The 23,727-nt window shown below is 48.9% G+C and overlaps 1 protein-coding gene and 1 long non-coding RNA gene across 17 annotated transcripts in view; one reads left to right on the top strand and one right to left on the bottom strand.

The window, feature by feature from the left end:
- TSPOAP1 (TSPO associated protein 1) overlaps nucleotides 1-23,727 on the bottom strand; it is a 181,154-nt gene that overhangs the window by 30,668 nt on the left and 126,759 nt on the right. For 11 of the 15 annotated variants that reach the window (XM_030536437.1, XM_030536441.1, XM_030536440.1 and 8 more), the window contains 5 exons: nucleotides 19,238-20,050; nucleotides 18,305-18,456; nucleotides 12,204-12,788; nucleotides 9,954-10,274; nucleotides 9,453-9,644 (listed from right to left, as the gene is read on the bottom strand). In XM_030536437.1, the coding sequence (XP_030392297.1) occupies nucleotides 9,453-9,644; nucleotides 9,954-10,274; nucleotides 12,204-12,788; nucleotides 18,305-18,456; nucleotides 19,238-20,050 (2,063 nt within the window). The remainder of the gene's footprint in view (nucleotides 1-9,452; nucleotides 9,645-9,953; nucleotides 10,275-12,203; nucleotides 12,789-18,304; nucleotides 18,457-19,237; nucleotides 20,051-23,727) is intronic. The other 4 variants (XM_030536446.1, XM_030536449.1, XM_030536443.1 and 1 more) reach the window with 3 other exon arrangements.
- LOC115636404 lies at nucleotides 75-22,825 on the top strand. 2 transcript variants are annotated; one of them, XR_003996913.1, is made up of 3 exons: nucleotides 75-161; nucleotides 7,134-7,264; nucleotides 21,239-22,825. It is a non-coding gene; the product is annotated as an uncharacterized LOC115636404 (long non-coding RNA). The 2 variants fall into 2 exon arrangements; XR_003996914.1 differs by lacking the exon at nucleotides 75-161 and having other exon boundaries at nucleotides 5,934-7,264; nucleotides 21,239-21,401; nucleotides 22,738-22,825.

Consider the following 23,727-nt stretch of genomic DNA (forward strand, 5'->3'; position numbering starts at 1 on the left):
AAGGCACAAAGGGGATAAGCAGAGAGAAAGAGGAAATAAACATTAACAAAGAAAGAAGGCTACTGATGCCTCCTCACAGTGTTTGAAACAGGACAATCCAATGTCAGGACGAGGACAGCACACCGTGACGGAGAGCAATTGCAGTCTGCAGAGAAGCACAGGTAGGAAGCAATGGAGGAGATGGCTCTTCGGGCTAAAGAAAACAATTAGACAACCTAGTGATGCAATGAGACAGCAAGAAAGGCCACTGGGTGGGACGGTCTTCCCCTGCCAAATCTGCACAAATGTGTCTGCGTCTGCAGCACCTTCGACTGCATCCTCTGGATGCCACAGAGGCACTCAGCTACATGAGGAAACTGGCTGGGCTGGGGTCAGGCATGCTTTCTCCAGGGCCATCCTGTGTACACAGGAATCAGCAATTCACTCCATCCATAGGGACAATGCTCCTCATATGCTGGCCCCTGCCTCCTCCTCACCAGCTTTCCTACATCCTTCTCCCTGCAGAGGAGCAGAAGGAAGGAATCCCTGTGCAACCAGAGCAACTGAGGGCAGGGGCTGTTCCTCTGAGAAGCCTGTTGCCTCTGTCACTCACAATGGTCCTATAGCAGCTGATTTGTACATGCAGCCTGCCTGCAAGCCTCACAACACTCCCTTAGCCAGAAGAGGCAATCACTTTCCTTACATCAGGGCTGCCCAGAGGAGAGCAAGTGGGGCAATTTGCCCCAGGCCCAGCGGCGGTCCGGGTCTTCGGCTGGCATTTCGGTGGCGGGGGGGGGGTGCCTTCAGTGCTGCCAAAGACGTGGAACGACTGAAGGGCCCCCCGTCGCCAAAATGCCCCGTGAGTCCTGGCCCACCGGTCGTCCGAGTCTTCGGCAGCATTTTGGCAGCGGGGGGCCCTTCAGTTGCTCCAGGTCTTTGGCAGCATTTCGGCAGCAGGGGGTCCTTCAGTGCTGCAAAAGATGCGGAGCAACTGAAGGCCCCCCCGCTGCCGAAGACCTGGACCGCCGCTGGGTGAGTACAAGCGCCGCAGCGCCCCTGCTTTGCCCCAGGCCCCCTGAATCCTCTGGGAGGCCCTGCCTTACATTAAACTGAAATGGATACACTTGGTCCTACAGAGCTGTGTTCCATTCAGACATGTATTCAAAGACATTCACATTGAACTGGTTATGCAAATGGTTGGTGAAATGTTGCATTGCTTGTAATAAAGCTGGGTTTTAACCATGGATGCTAAGGGTGGGTTATGTCTTGCCTTTTACTATTTCAGTAACAAGAAAAAATTTTCACTGGTATTAGGGGTTCATTTGCAAATAGTTTATAACGGACTACTCAACAATTAACACATTCTATAAGCATGATCTAGATATGAGCACTCTGTGCTATAGATATTATACAGACCACAAAAGAAGGTGTTCTAGATGGATCTAAACAACCTACGGACCAGGTGGACTCCATAACAACTGATCAACCATTTATCAAAACAGGAAATGCACCGTCACCCAGCCCCAGAAACTGGTTCTCCTTACGTGGCTCCCAGTGGGCTGGTTCTGTCATGGCTCAGATGACAGTGGTTCCTTGTAGGAGCTATAGCTTGACCCCAGCTGGCAGGAATGGCTGCGTGTTAGGAGAAGTCCAGCAGCCACAAGCCACAGGTGGCTGATTAGCTAATGAGAGAGAAAGTGCCTGTGCTTCCCCCAGCAAGCTCAATGTGATCAATGTGCTGTGCAGCGGCCTGGGCTGTCTGTTGATCATCAGCAAAAGGGCCATGCCTTTTATGCCACAATGTGTGATTGCTGCCTCACTGCCCCTTGGCTGAGTCTCAGCTTCTCTCTGTTGTTAGAGTAACTCAAGCCTTCAGCCAAATGAGAAACTCCCCCCCTCTGGCATAAATAAAAATCCCCAAACAAAACTGAAGTCCCCAGTCCATCCCCTTGGTGCAAATACCTTCCCCATCTGATTTCAGCAGGACCTTTATTTCTCAGCTCTTGGCGTATCTGTATACTACCTCCAGGCAGCACCACAGATTCATAGAGCTGAAGGCCAGAAGGACCTACGATAACTTCCTGCACATCACAGGCCATTAACGTTCACCCAGTTACCTCTGTATTTGCCCAGTAACTTGTGTTTGACTAAGTCTTCCAGGAAGGCATCCTGCCTAGGTCTGAAGACATTAACAGATGAAGAATCCACTACTTCCCTTGGGAGTTTGTGCCAATGATTAATCACGCTCATGGCTAGAAATCTGTTTCAGCTTCCAGACATTGGTTCTTGTTCTGTCTTTCTCCACTGGATTAAAGAGCCCTTTCACACCTGGAAGGAATGGATACACTGTGACTCAGGGTACATCTACACTACCAGACGGATTGGCGGATAGTGATCGATTGGAGATTGATTTTGTCTTGTCTACACTAGACACGATAAAATCGATCCCCAATCGCTCTGCCGTCGACTCCAGAACTCCACCAAGGCAAGAGGTGGAAGCGGAGTCGACAGGGGAGCGGCAGCGGTCGACTCACTGCCGTTCTCACAGCCAGGTAAATCAACCTAAAATATGCTGACTTTGACTACACTATTCGCCTAGCTGAAGCTGCGTAGCTGAAGGTGAAGACACCTCCCCCAGTGTAGACCAGGGCTCTGTCACCTCTCAGTCTTCTTTGGGATAAACTCAACTCTTTACGTCTCTCATTGTAAGGCATTTTTGCCAGCCCTCAACTTATTTTTTGTGGTTCTTTTCCACACCTCTCCAATTTCTCAACATCCTTTTTAAAAGGTGGACATCAGGACTGCACACACTATTCCAGTATTGTCTCAGCAGTGCCATATACAGCAGTAAAATACCCCCCTGCTCCTGCTCCCTATTTCTCTGTTTATACATCTGTGGGTCCCATCAGCCCGTTTTCCCACAGCACTGCACTGGGAGCTCATGCTGAGTTGCTTCTCCACTATGAGCCCTATATCCTTCTCAGTTTCACTGCTTTCCAGGATACAATCCCTCATCTGTACATCTGGCCCACATTCCTTCTTCCTACATGTATGGCCTTGCATTTGGCTGTATTAAAACGCATTCTGTTTGAAAGAACCCAGTTTCCCAAGCAATCCAGACCGCTGTGACTGTCCTGTCCTAATCGTTATTAATCACTGCACCAATCTTTGTGTCATCTACAAATGTTATCAGCAGTGACTTAAATTTACTTCCAGATCATTGAGGAAAATGCTGAACAGCATCAGGCCTAGTATTGGTTGCTTCAGGATCCAACTAGAAATATGCCCATTTGATAATGATTTCCCATTGACAACTATTCTTTGAGATTTGTCATTTAGCCAGTTCTTAGTCCCTTCAACATGTGTTCTGTTGCCATTGTATAATGCTACATTTTTAATCAGAATAGTGCTGAATATTAATCAGAACTAAGTCAAACGCCTTACAAAAGTCTAAGTATATTAAATCTATGCCAAGTATCAGAGGGGTAGCTGTGTTAGTCTGGATCTGTAAAAGCAGCAAAGAATCCTGTGGCACCTTAGAGACTAAGATGTTTTGGAGCATGAGCTTTCCTGTGTGAATACCCACTTTGTCAGATGCATGCTGTTACCTTTATCAACCAAACTTGTATTCTCAGCAAAGAATAAAATCAGGTTTGTTTGACATAAGCTATTTTCCATGTTTATTGGTAATAATTTTATTCCTACCCTGAATTTTTTTTTTATTGAGCTCTGTATCAGCTTTGCCATTGTTTTGCCCAAGATTCATGGCAGGTTAACCTGCCTATAGTTCCCACAGTCTCCTTTGAATATTGGCTCAACATTAGCACTCTTCCAGTCTTCTGGATTTTCCCCAGTATTCCAAGATTTATTTAAAATTAACATTAGCAGGTCAAAGATCTCCTCAGCCAACTCTTTTAGGACTCTTGGGTGCACGTTCTCTGGGCTTGCTGATTTTAAAATGTTTATACTGAGTAGGTGTTGTTTAACATTTTCATTAGTTACTAATGGACTGGAAAGTACTTCATCACCATCATGTGATACAATCACATCATCCTGCTTCTTTTTAAAACCAGAACACAAAATGTATTTAACTTCTGCTTTTTCTACATTATTATTGACAATTTGCCATCTCCATATCACAGTGGGTCTATATTATTGCTAGGATTTCTTTTGTTCCCAATATATTTTAAAAACACCTTTTATTGTCAGCCCTGTCAACAATGGAGTTTTCCCTGATGTCTTTAAGATTCCCTTATCAATTTTCTACTCTTCATAACTTCTAATTTATATTGATTACTATCTCTTTCCCCTTTATTTCTATTTGTTATATGTTGCTTTTTTTATTTCTAACTGCTGTCTTCACTTTTCCACTGAACCAGGATGTGCTTTTAGCCAAAGTTGTCATCTTTCATGATTATGGAATCATGGCTTTTTGGCCATCAAATAAACTCTTCTTAAACACTCCCCATTTTCATTCAATTTTTTCTGTCTAAATTTTTCCTCTGAATCAATTTCACTCAATTTCCCTCAGCTTTGGGAAAATAACTCTTCTGAAAGGAGAGAGAGAGAGAGTGTGTATATATAAATATATATAAATATTTAAAAACTGGCTGGGACTGTCCTCTGTTTAAATATTTAATGTAATTCGTTCATGATCAGTGGTTGCTAGGCAACCAGCAATTTTCAGTCCAGTGATTAATTTATCTTTATCAGACATAGTGCATTCCAAAACAGAAGGGGTATTCTGAATCAGAGCAATAAAGAGGTGCAGGAGCAATCTAGAGGCCAAATTATTTTTTATCTCAATCGGCTGGAGGCAAAGTAGAAATCAGTTAAGTGGAGAAAAATCCGAAGTAAATCAGAGTTACTTGTTTTAGCAGGAAGAAGTTACTCACCTTGTGCAGTAATAATGGTTCTTTGGGATGTGTGTCCCTATGGGCACTTCACTGTAGGTGTGTCTGTGCCCCCGTGCTGCTGACTGGAGAATTTCAATAGCAGCGTGTCCTGCCCGCACAGCTCCCCATTTGCCATGAGGTTAGCCAGTGTGTGCGGGAATTCAGTTCCTTCTCTATCACAGAGTTAACCACTGAAACTCCGAAAGAGAGGGGAGGAGGATGGGATGTGGAGCACCCACATGGACACACATCTCAAAGGACCATCGTTACTGCACGAGGTAAATAATTTCTTCTCTGAGTAGTGTCCCTATGGATGCTCCACTGTAGGTGACTCCTGAGCAGTACCCACTGTGACAGACCCAGGCCAGTGGGGTACAGGAGTCTGGTAGAGGGCAAATATACTGGTCACTGGATGAGAAGTTTTCTGTTCCCTGAGTGGCCAGAGCAGGGGCTGCACTAGAGTAATCTGGCACCTGCTAGAACCAATTAAGGCAGACAGGCTGATTAGAACGCCTGCAGCCAATCAAGGCAGGCTAATCAGGGCACCTGGGTTTAAAAAGGAGCTCACTCCAGTCAGGCAGGGAGAAGCCAGAGGAGAGGAAGTGTGTGTGAGGAGCTGGGAGTGAGAGGCACAAGGAGCTGAGAGTGAGAGGCTGTGCTGCTGGAGGACTAAGGAGTACAAGCGTTATCCGACACCAGGAGGAAGGTCCTGTGGTGAGGATAAAGGTGTCTGGAGGCGGCCATGGGGAAGTAGCCCAGGGAGTTGTAGCTGTCATGCAGTGTTACAGGAGGCACTATAGACAGCTGCAATCCACAGGGCCCTGGGCTGGAACCCAGAGTAGAAGGTGGGCCCGGGTTCCCCCTAAACCTCCCAACTCCTGATCAGACATAGGAGGAGCTGACCCAGACTGTGGGGAAGATCACTGAGGTGAGCAAATCTGCCATATAAGTGCAGGACCCACCAAGGTAGAGGAGGAACTTTGTCACACCACCAATGGAGACAAGGACTTCAGAGTCAAGTCTGATATGGATGACAATACTGTCACACCAAGCTTGGCATCTGAAGCCGAATCCCCCAGGATGGCATAGTGCTCTGCAAAGGTATGCACAGATGTCCAGGTAACTGTTCTGCACATTTCTGACATAGGGATACCCTTGGAGAAGGCAATGGGTGAGGAGACCAACCTCAAGGAATGCGTGCATACTGAAGGTGAGGGTGCTAACTTATGCAATTGGTAACAGAGTTTAATACAGTCAGAAACCCACTTTGAGAGCTTCTGAGCTGAGATTGCTGTACCTTTTGACCTATCTGCAATGGAGAAGAAGAGTCTTGGAGATTTTCTAAAAGTCACTGTTCTGTCCAAATAGAAGGCCAAGGCTCTACATACACTTGATGTGAGAAGGACGGTTTCCATGTTATCCTCATGAGGTTTGGGATGAAATGCTGGAAGCTGAGTAAGTTGATTCATATGAAATGCAGAAGTCACTTTAGGAATGAACTCTGGATGTGGTCTGAGTGTCACCTTGTCAAGAAAAACACAGTAAAAGGGGGATGCGCCATCAAAGCTGCTATCTTCCCTATCCTTCTGGCAGAAGTGATGGCAATGAGGAATGCAATCTTCATGGAAAGTTGAGTTAGTGAACAAGTGGCCATGGGTTCAAATAGCGGTCTAGTAAGTCCTTTTAACACTAGATTGAGGTCTCACTGGGGTGTGGGGGACTGGGTTGAGGGAAGAGGTTTGCTATGCCCTTAAAAAAGCTCTTCGTAGTTCAGAGGGAGAAGACTGAGTAGCCTTTTACCTGTTAGTGCAAGTTTGCAATTGCTGCTAGATGAACTGTCAGTGAGCTAATAGAGAGAGACAATTTCTTAAAAGGTCAACAGGTAGTCTAGGACCACCAGTAAAGTGGCTGCAGTAGGGGTGATCCCCTTGGGCTGGCACCTGATCTGGAACCTCTTCCATTTCTGAAGGTAGGTTTGATGAGTAGTGCCCTTTCTAATGTGTAATAGCGCCTCCTGTACCTCCTTGGAGCAAGATGTTTCTATGTGCTGGAACCATGAAGAAGCCACACTTTGAGTTACAGGATCCGCAGATTGGGATGGAGAGTGCATTCATTATTCTGCAACAGCAGACAAGGAGTGATTGGGAGAGTCATCAGTGGACATAATGCCAGCTGCGACAGATAAGGGTACCACGTCTGCCTGGGCCAGGTGGGGGCAATCAGAATCATATTTGCTTTTTTCCTTTTTATTTTCGACAGGACTTTCAGTAATAGAGGGAATGGGGGAAAGACGTAAAGATGTCCTTCTCCCAAGGAATGAGAAGAGCATCTCCCATGGAGTGTCATCCAACCCTTGCCCTGGAGCAGTACCGTGGACATATCTTGTTCTGGTGAGTAGCAAACAAGTCTATTACTGTTGTGTATTCCATGTAGGTAGGAAATTAATATTAGGCCATTTTGGGAGATGGACCAGTTCCATAGTTTTAGTGCTTCTACACACAAGGAATGAGATTTAGCACTTTCCTGTTGGTTTATGTAGAACATGCAGGCCATACTGTCTGTTATGACCTTCATGTGCGCGTCCTTGATCAGTGGGAGGAAGTGGTACCATGGCTGCCCACACCATGGAGGTTGAGGATTGGGTGAGCGATATGCCTGGTGCTCATGGTGAAATTGGGTCCCATATGGTGGGTAAGATGAGTAATGGGAACCCAAGTGCTCTAGCTCACTATCCGACTCCAATGAGGAGAAAGGTGGGGTGTGGCATGGAGATGTCATTGAGTCCAATGCTCTGGGAGAACTTGGCACTGGAACCCCAGTACTGAGTAGAGGTGAATCCGGTACATCGAACACCAAGAGATCTGTTGTGCACTGGAAATCCACCATGTGGATGTTGTTGTTAACGGCGGTTATCAGTGCCAAGAGGTTTGTACTGATGAAGTTGGAGATATGGACCTAGTCATACTGTCTGTCAGTGCACTGGGGTTGGTGCTGGTGCTGATTCCTGCGCCGACATAGCCTTCCCCGGGGTGGATCTTTCATGCCTCCCGCAGTACCGGTATTTCTTTGCCTGTGCCCATTGGGTCTTTGGCAGACTGACTTTCTCTGCTGACTCAGTATCACGCATGCCCTGGGTACCAACTTTAGGCAGCTTCAACACCATCGGTACTGATCACATCGATGGAGCCGGAGACCATTTCTGGCTCGACTGGGACTCGCTACAGGGACTCTCAGACCTTTTCTTAGCAGTCTTGATTAAGTGGCTCCTCTCCTTGGGATCACATAGATCTTCAACATAGAAGGTTGCAATGATAGCTCTCGCCAGGACTCTGGCAGCTGAAGGGCCGACCCCATGAGCCAGAGTTTGATCCTTAACCCTCTGTCTTTCCTGGACCTGGGTTTTAACTGCTGGCACCAACCACACTTTTGTGGAATGTGCTTTTCTCGCAGGCAGTGAACGCACTGTGAGTGTCTGTCCATCACTTGGATGGATTATTTGCAGCTAAGGCACTTCTTGAAGCCTGGATAGCCAGGCACATCCTTGTCCAGGAGGGGAGGAGAACCCTTTCTTCTTTTTTCTTCTTTTTTTTTTTTTGGCATGGCCAACAAAAAACAAACAAAGAAAAAAGCTTCAAGGGAAGCTAAAATTTTGAAAACTAAAGGGAATTAACAATCCATGGACAGCTCTTAGCTCCATCTCTAACCAGGGGTGGTTGAGAAGGAACTGAGGAGGGAATGCCCAGGCACACTGGCTAACCTCATGTTAGGCAGGGAGATGCGTGGGCAGGACTGACTGCTGTTGAAATTCTCCAATCAGCAGCACAGGGGCGCAGACATACCTACAGTGGAGCGCCCTAGGGATACCACTCAAAGAACTATTCCTTAGGCTTACACCATAAATTACTGTCAATGATCACTGCTATCTACTGTGTATTACCTATTATTTCCCAGCTTCGCCTTTGAGAGCTTACCCGTATAATCTCAGGCCACAAGCCTGAAGACCTTAGCTATATGCCCAGCAGAAGTCCAACTGTAATCATGTGCAGATAGTTATTATGTGCATAAGTGTTTGCAGGATTGGAGCTTTAATGGCACCTTCGTATGCATTCTGTATGGGCTCTATACGTATGTGAACACTACAGGTTAGCTGTATTTTTACACACATTTGAGTACTGACTTATTGAACTTTCACTGTTATTTATATATTAGGGGTCAAATCCCATCCCGTGAAGTCTATGGGAGCTTTGCCATTGATTCCAATGGGGACAGGATTTCAGCCTATAGTGTTACCTTTGCAGTACACTTTGTACTGTTCCAGTTGAATAGACCATGTTTGAACTACTTACCCATTTGACTCCAGGGTGTATTTCTCACACCCATCCCTTCCCTTCTACAACAAACGGGTATTCCTGCTAGTGAGAGAGGACACGAGCCTGTAAGACGGAGAGCTCGGAGTGTAGGAGATTAGCAAACAGCTGCTGAGAGCATCTGGGCTCAGTGAGGTGGCCCCTCTTACTCGCTAATGAATGGAATGAGTCCACTCAAACGCACCGGTAAGGTGACATTGCTGGAAGTTACCTTTCCCCCGTTCTCTCCGCTGCAGTAAGCCCTTGGGTCCCACTGCTTCTTTCCCTGCATGTCTGAACATAGGTCCTCCTCCTCCTCCTCCTCCTCCTCCTCCTCCAAAATATCTGACAGGTCAGAGCTGCGGCTGTGCTCAGCAAGCAGATTCAGCTGCCGTTTTCCTGCTTCTGCTATTTTCTCTTCCTGCTATTGAAAAGAAAAACCTCTGATGTATAACTCAGACCTCTGAGCCAGGCTCACCATTTCAGGAAGGTACCAAGCTGCACTTCCCCTTCTGCCTAAGGATAGCAATCCTAAGGATGGCAGGAGACGAGAGCAGAATGGAGACAGAGAACAACTTATGTGGGCAAAAGGAAAAATCATCCAGAGTGTCGTATCTGCGGGGGAAGAACTGGGATCCTATACATTGCACAGGACTCTGCATGATGCACTCGCAGCTCTGGGGTTCAAAACCAATGGCCACTTGGGCAGAAATTCTCCCAGGGTAACACAAACCTCTCTTTTGACTTTGGGCACCATCAGAGAAGAGTCTCCTCGGGAAGTTTCTTTCATCAGTTTCTTTCCAGGGGACACTCTTAGGAATTCCTGAACAGAGCTTCCAGTCCTATCTGAGTCTCTGCAACAGTCCACACCCAGCTCAGCCTGTTGGGTGGAGAGCTGAGGCTCTGGACTCAAGCACTGCTCATCTGCCTTCCTCTCTCTGTCAATGGTTGACTCTTTCAACTGCTCCTCCACCAAGCACACGTGGCAGGTCTCCAGGGGCATCTTCACGTCACTGCTTTCTAGCTCAGGTCCGTTGCTTACAGAGAGCTCCTCCTGAAAAAGAAACTGTTTTGATCAGGGAGATAAAGCTTCATGGTACAGGCTGCATGATTATTTCTCAGTCCCAGGCCCAAGATCACACATTACCTAACTCCGCATCTTTGCGGAACAAGGGTGATGGAGAAATGCTTTTGCAGCCATCAGGGATTGTGAGGAGGGAGACACAGACAACCTTGAGATTTCACTTTGCAGTGATTTTTGCTGCTACTAAAAGCCAGGTCCCCTGTCTATAGCCAGTCATAGTGCAGGCAGGGATTAGGGAGGCTTCCCCTACTCAGCCCTGCCAAGGCACTCTAGTCATACCCAGCTCTGGCAGTGCAATGCACCCTCGTCTTGACTTGCAGCAAAACCTGCTGCTTTAGTCCTGGGCTCCCCACACAACTCTGCCCCTCAACCCTGCTTGCCAGCCCCCATCTCTTTCCCCTCTATTTCAATCCTTTGCACCCTTCAGTGCAAACTACAGACCGCGACTAACACAGTGGTGGATTTGGGGTGTGAAACATCCATTCATGGTTAAGATGAAAGCAATCCCCCTGGATTAAACCCCTTCAGCCCATGTGGCACGTAAGTGCAGGAGCAGAGTTTAATGTGGCGCCTTTCTGCTTTGCATTGGAAACACTCCCTGCTGCAGGTAACGCTGCAGCAAGTTCCTTCCAGCTTTTTGTTACTGAGGTTGGCATTACATGGGAGGTGACCTCACCCACTGCTAGTGACTGACTGCTTCTGTTTTTAAGATGCAGGCTGACAGCAAAGGCAGAAAGCAGACTGGGCTTATGGAAGAGAAGAAACTGGGATCAGTACATAGGCCAATATTTCGATGGGCACCACTGGGCCATCCTGCTAACTACGCTTCTCAGCCTGCACTAATGCCGCAGTCTATCCCAAAGGAAAAGCCTAAAGAGTTGCCCTAAGTGTCAAAGAGACAAAGGTTCTCCTCCACAGTTGTGACTGGCACAACACAGGTTAACAGGCCTCCTCTGCCCCATGCCTGCTGCCTGAATTCCTCAGACCCCCAGCCACCATCCCTCACAGAGTGCTCTGCACCCCTGAATGGCTGATTATCACTCCTTGATAGACCTGTCCCCCCAGGGCCTGTCTACATTACAATCAGAGATGGGACTGCACCATGTGGAGACATATCTGAGCTAGCTCTGACCTAGTTAGCTCAAGTACGAATAGCAATGACAGCACGGTAGCACGGGCGGCAGCGTGGGCTGAACAAGCCTGCCCAGGACTCTAGGCATGTGGACTCAAGTCGCCAGCTGATGCTGCTGCAGCTTCACTCCTACTGTTATTCCATTTAGCTAGACCAAAGCTAGCCTCTGACTACTGTGTAGACAGATTCCCCCAGACCAGTGACTTCAGACTGCTTAGTGCTATGGGAACCCCCACTCCTGATCGGCTACCATCCCTGCAGATATTCTGCTGGCTGCCTGTACAGACTGCCTCTGTACCCTTGCCTGTCCACCCTGCCCAGCACAGCTCCCAACAACCAATCCCGCAGGATGCAGAAGCCTGCACTGATAAGAGATGGCTGGATGGTGAATGCCGTACAAACACCATCATCACCACCTATAAGAATAATGACAATGGTGCCTTTTCCATCATCCACATTTCCTATCTCCTGCCTCCTGGGTGCAGCCCTCTGATCTGCTGGTGCACATGCAGCTGAGCAATGAGGTTCATTTGTCCCCTCCTGTTCTGTGCACACACCAAAGCAGGCAAGACTCTCCTGTTATTCTGCCACCAGCGTGAGGACTACACAGTCTCAAAGACAGTGTGTCACCTGACAAGGAGAAAAAGGGCACTGTGTCATTTCCCTGTACATTCTCTCTGCTCCCCCAACGAGGTCTGTTTCCCTTCCCCTTTTTCAGTGTCTCAGAATTCACGACACTTTTCAGACGAGGATTCCCAGGCACTCACCGTCCCCTGTGCCTGGATGTCTTCACCATGGCCCTTCAATGCTGCTGCCCTCGACGGCTCCGGTTCTTCGCCCACTTCCGCAGGCTGCGGAAGGGAAGTCAGACATTGCTCATCTCTTACAGTGTCTGAAACTGGGGATGATGTGCCCATCACTTGCACCGAGGAAACCCGGGGAGAGGAGAGGTGCAGGTGTGGGAAGATCTTCCCTGGCAGACAATTCACTGAGCTGTCACAGCTGGGAGTGGTGTGGACAGTGAATTTGGCATCCGAACTGTCAGTGGAACACTTCTGTGGAGGGAAGAGCGGAGCTGTGCAGTGTGTAACTGGCATTCGCTTGGGATGAGAGCCCTTGGGTTCCCCACAGATCAGTCTGGAAGGAAGACTGGTAGAAACAACAGCCTGTGATAGTGAGGAATATCTGGAAGCTTTCAGCAACGCTGAGGGGATTTGGGCTGGCACTGAATCAGCGGATTCTCCATACAGAGACATAGTTCTCACAGAGACCTCCCGGCACACCTGGAACATCTGCAGCTGGGACAGCTCCACGAGGACACTGCCAGCAGTTGGAGATGCAACTTCCATCACCTGCAACAGAGAAACAGGAAGAGTCTCTTTTTTGTGCACAGGTAACAGCTTCCAGTAGCGTGTGGAGACATACCTGAGCTAGCTCTGACCTAGTTAGCTCAAATATCGACAGCAATGACACCATGGTAGCCTGGGCAGCAGCGTGGGCTGAAAAGCTCAGACCCTAGGCATGCTCAGACCCTAGGCATGTGGACTCAAGCAGCCAGCTTCCAACCCTACTGTCCTTCTATCACTTTTCAAAGCTCCTGGCAATTGAGCGGTAACAAGAAACTGCAACTGTCCAGCCCTTCTGCAGATGGAGATGAGGCAAGTCACAGCAGACAGAGAAAAGAGAACAAGTCACCCCAGCAAGAATCCAAGTCTCCAACTGACTGCAGCCCCACACAGGACTCCTTGGGCTGCCCCAGGACAAAGGCCCAGTCCCAAAGAAGGGGAGAAGGAGTAGATGGCTGTGGGAAGCCCTTGCTGGCAAAACCAGAATTGGGAAAATGCTCTGTTAAAAGCAGCAACGAGGCCAATGAACCCTCTCCAATTTTAGCACATCCACATGGCATTAGCTGTTAAGATTTTCTCTTTTGCCCAGATTTAGTTACCTTCAATTGCATGAGAAATGTGGATATTTTAAAAGCTAGAACTACAATCTTCCCTCTTCCCAGTCCCTCTCCCATCTGAGTCCTCAGAACCAAGTGCTGACTCTTCTTGTTTCTAATACTGGCATCATTTCCAGCTAAGCCACCTGGCTGCTGCTTCCCTCTCTCCCAAGCTCTGACAGTCTTCCAGGCTCCTTGGCTTTGGCCTAGGGAATGGAAAAGACGCCACTGCAAACAGCATTCTCTCTTTCCTATCCAAACTGTGTTGTGCTGCGCACTTTTCCTGGTTGCTGTGTTTCACCCTAAAGGGGTACAGCTACACTGCACAGACCTACCGCAATGGGACTCAGAGCCTGAGTCAACGGACGTGTGGAGCTCATGCTATGAAGCAGAAAATAGCAGCATAGTCATTCGGGCTCCTGCTGGGCTCTGAAACCCAGTGAGAGGGGAGGGTTTTGGAGCCTGGGCTCCAGCCCAATCCCGAATGTCTACACTGGTAGTTTTAGCCCTGTAGAGTGAACCCTGCAAGCCCCATTCATTAACCAGGGCTCTGAGGCTCGCTGCCACAGGTTTTCTTGCAATGTAAATGTACTTGAGACAGCTGCGTTTCCCACAGGTACAGTATGTTACAGGTCATTTTCAGCTTGTAATGCTCTAAGGGATTCTCTGCAAGCAGACATGCATCTGAGGAAGTGGGTATTCACCCACGAAAGCTCATGCTCCAAAACGTCTGTTAGTCTATAAGGTGCCACAGGATTCTTTGCTGCTTCTGCAAGCAGGTACTGGAGTGTGGAGCGTTCATACCCCACTCTCCTTTCCTGCTCCTAAGGTAGAGGGTGAGTTCCCTCACCAAGGGCTTGAAATATGCATCTGACACCTACTAGCACAAAAACTTTCAAAAGTACCTAAGTGACCTGCGTGCTTGAGGGACAGATTTCGAAAAGGACTTAGGCACCTGAAGATTCAGACAAGTGCCTAATGAGATTTTTAAAAGAGCCTATGTAGGTTCGGTGCCTAACCTGTAACCAATGGGAATTAGGAACCTAATCTGCTTAGATGGTTTGGAAAATTTGCCTATGTGCCAATCTGCATCTTTAGATGCCTAAATAGCTTTGAAAATCTGGCCCTAAATCATTTTTGGAAATGACACTTAGGCTCCTAAATCCATTAAGCTCAATTTTCAAAAGTGGCTTGGGCAATTAAGGCACTTAGAGCCAGATCCACAAAGGGACTTAGACACCTCCCTCTCTCTTTAGGCACATCAGTCCACAATGAGATGCCTCTGACATTCTCAAAACCACAGCTCAGCTGCATCCTACCCCTGTAGGCATCTACGTACCCTCAGCGGCTCCACTTTTGCTGGTCGGCATCAAGACGCCCACGCACTGACGCTGCCCCACAGTTGGTGAGCTCCTTGTACTCCTTGCTCATGCCGATGCCCAAGTAGTGCCAAAGCAGGATTTTCCAGCTAGACATTACCCCACATATGTCACCAGAAGGGTCTAATTGAGCAGGTGTGCTCAGAGCATGGATCAGATCTCACCCATTAGATGACCAGGGATGAGCAGTGCGATAATTTTTCATGGGTGTGTGTCTCCACCTAGCAGTTAGGAATGAGGGGCAACATCTACAGGAGAAGGAGTGAGACCCACCCTGTATAACCAGGGGGTCAGGGCGCGCAACAATGATGTGGAGACCTCAGTTCTAGTCCTTGTTCCAGTGAACAGTTAATTATTGATACAAAGTGGAACAACTTCAACAGGCAAAATCGAGAGCTCCCTGCCCCTGAATACCCAATAGTCCAGTGGATAGGGCTTCCCGAGTGATGTAAGAGCCCTGGATTAAAGTCTCCCCTCCACATCAGGCAGAGCAGCTCTCCCAGACCTCAGGGGACCTGGGCTATAGGCTACCATGCGGTAGGTTTCTCTGGCTTTTCATTAGTATCTCCTGCTAGAGCACGGATGACCTGGCTGAGATGCCTAACTCCAGGAGAGGGTCACTGCTGAGTCCTGAACGGAGAGATGCACCTCTTCCCTGCTCAACAGTCAGGTGCCTAGAGGCCTTATCAGTGCTAGTTAGTGCAGCCTTGCAGGAGCCCTAGACATCATTAGCAGTGTGAACCACCGGCTGTGAACAGAATCGTCAATATTTGGCAGAACAGCGACACACTAAGTGTCAGCTAACCAGGTAAGCACAGTCTTGACCGGAGAAGATGGTACAAGAACACCTAGAGTTCTCAAGTAACTACATAAACACATTTGTAAGAGGTGATACAGGACCACACCGACCCTGCATAAAGATAAGGAGGGGACGACAGATAATGGATGAGGATGTTTTGCTGGAACTAGCAGGTACAAAGAGAAGGGTGGTAACTAACTACATCCAGAGTGTAACTCATCTCTTGTTATGCTGATTGTCCTTTGTGACAGGCATCCATGGGTTAGTGTCCCTGTAGCTCCTATGGGGCATTAGGACCCTGCTTCGCTGATGACAAACCTGGCCAAGCGCCTTCACCACCGAACTGAGCCTGTGGCCTTTCTTGTGGATAACATCGAAGTCTGCTGAATCCGCATGCAGCACTGTCTGCTAGCGCAGCTGAGACAGGCGCTCCAGGAACGGCAGCACTAGCTGCATTAACAACTCTGCAGCACCAGCAACGCTCCGCGGCATGAACAACATGCCTCTGCATTTCACTCCTGGCTAGAGTACTGGCATCTGCGGCTCCCTTCCAGGACCCGTTCTGCCAGGCGCGGTGCAAACTGATACCAAAAAGATGGTTCCTGCTGCAAAGAGCTTACACTCTAGCTCTAATACAAGAGACAGACCCCCGAGAGAGCACAAGAAAATCACATCTGGCAACCTGATTGGCAGGGATCTCACAATAGCAGCTGCCCTATCTGCTGTCAAGGTTTCTTTAGGTGTCACGGCAAAGGAGAGTTTTAAGGGGGGATCTGAAAGATGACGGTCAGGTGGCTTTGTGGACGTTCACAGGAAGCTCCCTCCACAGGTGAAAGGCAGCCTGGGATAAAGCATGAAGATTTATTTGACAACATAATGAGCGAGTGACAGAGGCTGGCGTTATTGGCAGAGCGGAGGTGCGAGCTGACATCTCAGCAGTGTCTGAGTGACAATAGAGAGCATGGAGATAAGACGGGGGAGAATCTGTGAACTGGCTTGAAAGTGAAGCTGAGTCGGTTGTGTTTGACATGATGGAGAATGAAGGGGAACAGTGGAAAGATGCACAGAAAGGGGTGATGTGCTCAAAATGATGAGCTAGTTACATTTTTTTGGCAGTGGAATTTTGGATGATATGTGGAGCAAGCTGGCATTTGTCAAGGCCAGAGAAGAGGAGGGTGCATCCGTCAAGACATGAGATGATGAGACTCAGAATGAGGCCTTCATCTGCGTGGATAGAGAGGAAAGACCAGACTTTAGAGATGTTAGACTGAAGACTTGCAGCATTTAGACAAAGCCCTACCAAGAGAGCCGAGTCAAACATGGCACCCAAGTCATGAGCCTGAGTGACAGGGAAGATGGTGGTGGTGTCCATGGCGATGAAGAAAGATGGGAAGGGGGAAGGTTTTGGGGGGAAAGATGAAGAACTCGGCGTTGGCCTTAATCTGGCATCTGAACATTCACCAGGAGATGCCAGAGGCAGGCCCAGATCTTGGCCTGGACTCAAGGAGTCAGGTCTGAGGCAGAAAGTTCCTCCTGGCTGCTATTTGGCAGTGGCAGGATCTTCAATACTCCGTTCTCTACCAGGTTGTTACAATGCGTTGTGGGCATCTCACTACTCTGTTAACCCCTCCTCTATAGACAACAGTGCTGGCATCCACCATCCAGCTTCAGCAGTGTTACTGAGCATTCTCAGCACGTGTGAGCATGCTCAGTGCAAGCCAAGTGTGATGGTGCAGCTGCCCCCCACTGGCAGAGAAGGCGTTAAAAGCAGCCCTAGGTAGGCTGCACCAGAGCAGCCGATCAGAGAAGGTCTGAAAGTAGCAGCTAGTCAGAACCAAGCAGGCCCATATAAAAAGAGAGCTGCAGGGCAGAGGAAGGCAATTCTCTGCTGGGAGCCCAGGGAGGAAGGACTATGTCTTTGCAGGGATGAGAGAACTGCCAGAACCCTGGACAGAGAGTGCTCCTGGCTGGCTACTAGGGCTTGCAGGCTGAGACCCTGAGGTAAGGGCACAAGAGGGTGCTGGAGACGCATGGGAAGTGGCCTCAGGGCATTGGACTGCAGTTGCCACTGAGGGAAGTGGCTGGACAGAGATTGGACAGAGATTGCAGGTCCCCCAGAAGTGGGGGGAGGACAATGTGTGGCATGGCAGGAGGGCAGTGTTGCTGAAGGGGACACCACGGTCCTTAGAGAGACGTGGGTTCTAGAGCAGGAGTGACAGCAGTGAGGGACCACCAGAAGAGGCCGAACTACTACACAGAGCTAATTCCCAAGACAACCAACAGGAGGCGCCAGAGCAGTGAGCGCACCCCATCACACCAAGCAGCAAATCAGGAGGGGGGACGTGTCCCTCCATGTCTCGTCACCTCTGAATATGTTGTCATGGATGTGTTTGAAAACACCAAATGTGTAACTGGGAATTTTCAGCTAACTAGCTATTCCCTGCATGCGCCATACTGAATGATGTCCGTACAGAATGTCTTTTTGCAGCTGATATTTCAGCTCTAAGCTCTTTGGAGTAGAGACCTTGTCTTCCTTCGTGTTTGCACATCAGGAACATGACAGGGACTCCCTCACTTCTGATGGGGGCAACCGAGCACCATGGCAACAGCAAATTAATTGGCATCATCCATGTGACTTCACTGAACCATATGGGGCCTCTACAATAACATACCCACTCTCCCCTTCAATATCCCCATCCCACATCCCTCTGTACCCCAGTATCCAGCCTGTGACTGCATGTATATTACCTTCTGTCCATCGGCATACACAGCATAGCCAGTAACTCGGACCCCATTCGATGAGCCTTCTGCATCAATGGTGACAGGTAGCCAACTGATAACCAGAATGCCTGCTGAGGGGCCAGGCTCTGCTTGGACATCAAGTGGTGCATCAGGAGTTCCTAGGAGAGAGCAATAAAATTTTCCCTTGTATTTGTCATGAAGGGGCATAATTGCCAAACTAAATCCAAGTAAGCAGTGGAAGGAAGGAAGTGAAGCTCTCTCACCCGAAAGCTCCAAGAGCAGAAATGACTGGAGCGGTTCATCTCCAGACTTGGGGAAAAACAGGGCGAATCAGAGCAGTGAAAATGCAATGCTTTTGCTTTGTTAATTTCCCCATGTGGAAATCAGGCTTTTGCAAATGTAGATGCGGGTGAAGTGAAGTGATTCCTGCAGCACGGTGCGTGTATTTAATGACGATATATGTCACCTCTCCCCCAGGAAGGCACACTACACACTTCAGTGAAGGTGGGCATTTGCTATTTTCACTCAGCAACTTGCAGCAAGAAGAGTTTATCTTGTAAAACTAAAACAAGAAAATGTGAAAACCAAATGACAAACCAGCTTAGGTCTGTCTACACTTGGAGCTGGGGCTCTGACATACATAGGCTAGCTCTCATCAAGCTAGGGTGACAAAAATAGAGAGTAGCGGCATCAGCGTGAGCTGTGGGACGGGCTAGCCACCCTGGGTACGTAGTGCCTCTGATGGGCAGCCACTTGGGGTGGGTAGCCCTCTCACTGCTCCTGCTACATTCTGGGTTTAGCATGGGAACTCAAGGAAAGCTAGTGAGGCTAAGTCTTCTCAAACTGGGAATCACAGCCCCAGCGCCAAGTGTTACTCTTTGGAAATCAGAGAAACCACCTAGTAAAACTGCATTGTTTGTCCCTCTCCGTCCCCAGTACCTGCTAAGGGAGTAGTGAAGTGTATCGCTGCTGACTTCTGCTCACGCCTCTCCTGGGACAACTCCCAGAGCACCCTGGGGGGCTGGGCCTCCACCTTGGCAACGTACTGAGTGCTAGGGCGCAGGCTGTGGAAAGTGTACCAGTAGACACCTGGCTTTGTGGTATCACACTCTTCCTCATTGAGGTACACTGCATGAACGTAGTTGCTGTTGCATGGTAGCCAGGTAACCTCTGCTGAGGTCGCTGTCATGCTTCTGATTTTCAGCAGCGTTGGTGCTATGCAGAAATCTTGCCCTACACAAAAAGTGCACCGCAGCTTATCGGAGCTTCCTTGCTCTGTCACACTTTGCACAGAGATGCGATAGGCTTTCAGCTCCAAGTCCAGCTTCTCGATCACAGCTTTCGTTTGAGAGCCACTCTTCACATTCTGGTATAACTCTGCATCCACATATACATTATAGCTCTGTATGTCTGCACTGCCAACTGGCAAAAGTGGTGGCTCCCAGCCTACAACTATGCCACTGGTGAGCTGTTTGATCACAGTCAGCTTTCTCGGGTAAGGCACTGCTGTGTGAGTGACAGGCTCCTCCTGGTCTTCTGGTCTGCTAGGCAATGGACTGACACTGGCCTCGTCAGCAGAGTGATCACTTCTCTCTCCACTGCTAGTACTTGCACCGACAAAGCTCCTCTCATGGTGCGAGCTCTGGGTGAGATCATTTACCTCTGGAGGCAGAAAGGTCATGAGGTCATCATCTGAAACTCGTTCAACAAAATTGGAGGGGACCAGCCCTCTCCTGCCATCCATTAGCTCCCCTAAATGAGAAACAGGAAACCCGTTATCACCACACCTGCCCTTCAGGCTCCAAACCTGGCAGTGGTAGAGAGAAAAGGGAGCAGCATCCCAGGTCAATCACTATCCCAAAGTAATCAAAAGAGAGAAGCCCTCTCAGGCCCTAGCGAGCACAGCACTCTGCCGGGAAAGGACTGCCCTCCATTTCCTCGCACTTTGTCCCATCTGGTTCTAAATGTCCCACAGGATGGGGTCTCCACTACTTCCCTTGGCGAGTATTTCACAGCCTACGGACTAGGAAGGATTTCTAGATAGTTAGACTAAGCTTCCTTTCCTTTTATTCCATCTAGTCACACTCCTTTTACTACCTTAAATCATCTTCTCCAGCCTTTCCAATCCAATATCTATATCAGTTGGGGCATGGGGAGGAATCTCTGTATAAGAGGATTTGTACAAAAACCCACAGAGTAAAAGAATTCATAGCCTAGGGCAGTGCAGAAGGAGAAAAACAGTTACTAACCTTCCAGTGTAGGTGTGCACACGCCATGTGCACTGTCACCGGAAATTTTTCTTCCCAATGATATCCATCAGGTCATCTCTGGTGCCCCCTTGAGTGACGCCTACATGGTGCAATATATAGGAACCTACCACCTTCTCAGTTCTTTCTTGACAGCAACTCCAACAGAGGGGTAGGACGACGGGTTTGGGAATGGACATGAACAACACTTCTCGAACAACAGTTACAGAAAAGTTAGTAACCGTCTTTTCTTCTTGGAGTGTTTGCTCAAGTCCATTCCAATGTAGGCGATTCCCAAGCAATTGGTCAGGTGTTGGGATCAGAGTTTCACTGACAAGCAGACTAGCACCGCTTGACCAAAGCCTGCATCATCTCTAGCCTGCTGAGTGATGGCGTAGTGTGAGGCAAAATTGTGGATCAGCAGCCAGGTCGCATTCTTTAGATGTCCTGGATTGGGAGGTGTAGGCCTCCTTCTGTAGTTCTAATTCCTCCTGTGGCTATAATCTTGCCTCTACTGTGGAGGATGCTGTGGAGGATAGTGACGGCCCATAGGTTGGGGTGCATAGTGTTTCCGAGCTGGGGCTGGGGTTTTTAAAGTAGCCCTTGAGTGCTTTAGAATATGGAGCTTAGCATCAGTCTGCTCCAAGAAAAGGGAGTTCCGGGTAGGTACTAAATAGTCTGTTGAACTTCATAGGATAGTCCTGAGGACTGAAGCCAGGAGCTCCGCCTCATGACCACTGCTGAGGCCATGAATCAGGTTGCCAAGTCTGCCATGTCCAATGCAGTTTGGAGGGATGCTTTGACCACCACCTTACCCTCCTCTACGAGGGCCAAGAATTTAGTCCTGGAGTCCAAAGGTAACAGTTCCTTAAATTTTGTCATGGCCAACCACACATTAAAATCATAGTGGCCCAAGAGGGCTTGATAATTGGCTATTTTCAGCTGGAGGCCCCGTGTTGAGTATACCTTCCTGCCCAGTAAGTTCAGTTTCATGGCCCCTTTCACCTTGGACAATGGCCCTTATTGCCCCTGTTTCTCCTTTTCATTAGCTGCCAGGACAACCAGCAAGCCCAGTGGAGGGTTAGTATCCTCATATCCCATGGGGGGCACAAAATATTTCCTTTCCATCCACTTAGCTGTGGGGTGGAGGGAAGCAGGAGTCTGCCACAGAGTCTTTACAGGCTGCAAGATGGCATCATTTAAAGGGAGGGCCACCCTTGACAAACCCAAGGGCACTAGTATGTCCATCAGGGCATGGGCTGACTCAAGAGATTTCCTCAGCCTGTATTCCCAAGTTCTGGGTGACACCATGCAGAAGCTCTTGATGAGCCCTATAGTCATCTTGCGTGGGCACCATGGTCATCCCTGCCACTGCCTCATATGGGTAGAAGGACAATGAAGTTTGTACCAGAACCGGGCCTTGTACCTCCTCTGTTGCCCTGTGTCCCGGTGCCAACCTCAGCATGAGGGATCAAACCCCTTTCAGATGGGGAAGGCAGAGGCACTCTCACCTCCAAGCATCCGGAGTGGAAACCTTGGAACAGATGGATCACCCAAGGGTACCAGATTGGCATTTACCATTGTGTCGATGACTACGCTATCAGTATGTGTCCTTGTGCCATAGCTGCCAGGTGTCTATGGTCAGCTTGGTACCTGCTCCTCCAGGAGGTGTACGAGTCTGCCTCCAATTTAGAGCCCAAGGACCCACTCCTGGGTGATCACGGTGGCGTGATGCTGTGATGGGGATTGGTGCCATGATGGAGAGCAGTGCTGCGATAAAGACCAGTGCAGTGAGGGAGAGCTCAATGGATGGTGGTGCCACGCCATCATTGCCGGCTTGCCCTCTACTGGCACCTGCTTCGATGCTGAAGCATCCCATGGTGCTGGAGCTGTCATCAACAGTCCACAACCTGAGGGGGATGGTGGTACTGGGAGAGCAAAGAGGCTCCTGGCCACCTCAAAAGCCTCCAGCGTCAATTGTAAAGCCTAGGCTGTATCCCACTGATGGCTCTGTCTAGGCAGAGAGTCCACCAGTATTAAACTTGGTGGTCCCCTTCCCATGGCCAGAGTCAGTGGTGCTGCATGGTCCATAGGCACCTCAGAGTGACCTGCCACAGGTCGCACTCTTTCTGTGGCCTTATGTCCTGGGGTCAGAGAGAGCTCCTGGTCTGACTTCTTCTGTCTCTTTTTCAGCACTGGCAATGGGGAGCAGTGCCGGGAGGCTGGAGTTGGTGCTGACTTCCTGCACACCAGAGAACCATGGCGGTACTGGGGAGCAGAGTCTTTCATTGGCACCAGGGATGCGGGGTCACCGTACCTCTCTCAGGGAGGCCGGGGCACTTCTGACCGATACCAAGGTACTTGGCTGCCGATTCCACCTGTGGGTCTGAGGAGGGACGAAGTGTTACCTCCATGAGGAGGAATCTAAGTCTATTGTCCCTCTCCTTTTTTGTCCTCGGCTTAAAAGTTCTTACAGATCTGGCACCGATCTTGCACATGGGCCTCTCCCAGGCACTTCAGACAACTATCATGCAGATCAATCCCCAGCATCGGTTTGCGGCACCCCGCACACTGTTTAAAACCCTGAGATTGAGGCATACCCCAGGAGCCCAAGCTGGGCTAGCCCTGCAGGGTGGAGAGCACTTCTGTCGACACTAGGGTACTTGACTACATGCTAACTCATCAAATTCTAACTATTTACAATCTATTTACAGAACAAAAGTCTACTGAGGAGTAGCACCCCCAGAGGTAATAAGAAGGAACCGAGTGGGCAGTGGGGTGGCAGGTTCCTATATACCACACCATCAAGGTGCTGATCCAGGGGGCACATGAGCTGACTCGATGGATACCACTGGGGGGAAAAACTTTCCAGTGATGGTGCACATGGCGCACGCACACCTACAGTGGAATGGACGTGAGCTAGCACTCGACAAAGAACTAACTGAATCACTTATTCCCTTAACATTGAAAAATTCATTCAAATTGGCTTGCATGAATATACTGAAGATATAAATCTGTCTAAAACAAAGGGCAAATGTAAACACCAACATATTGACATGGAGGGGTCTAGCAGGAGCCACAATCATGGCTCACAATGGTAACACCCATTTTTTCATGTTCCGTGTGTGTGTGTGTGTGTGCGTGTGTGCGTGTGTCTTCCTTCTGTATTTTCCACTACATCCA

Source organism: Gopherus evgoodei, chromosome 17 (assembly GCF_007399415.2).
Source record: "Gopherus evgoodei ecotype Sinaloan lineage chromosome 17, rGopEvg1_v1.p, whole genome shotgun sequence".
Classification (NCBI taxonomy): domain Eukaryota; kingdom Metazoa; phylum Chordata; order Testudines; family Testudinidae; genus Gopherus; species Gopherus evgoodei.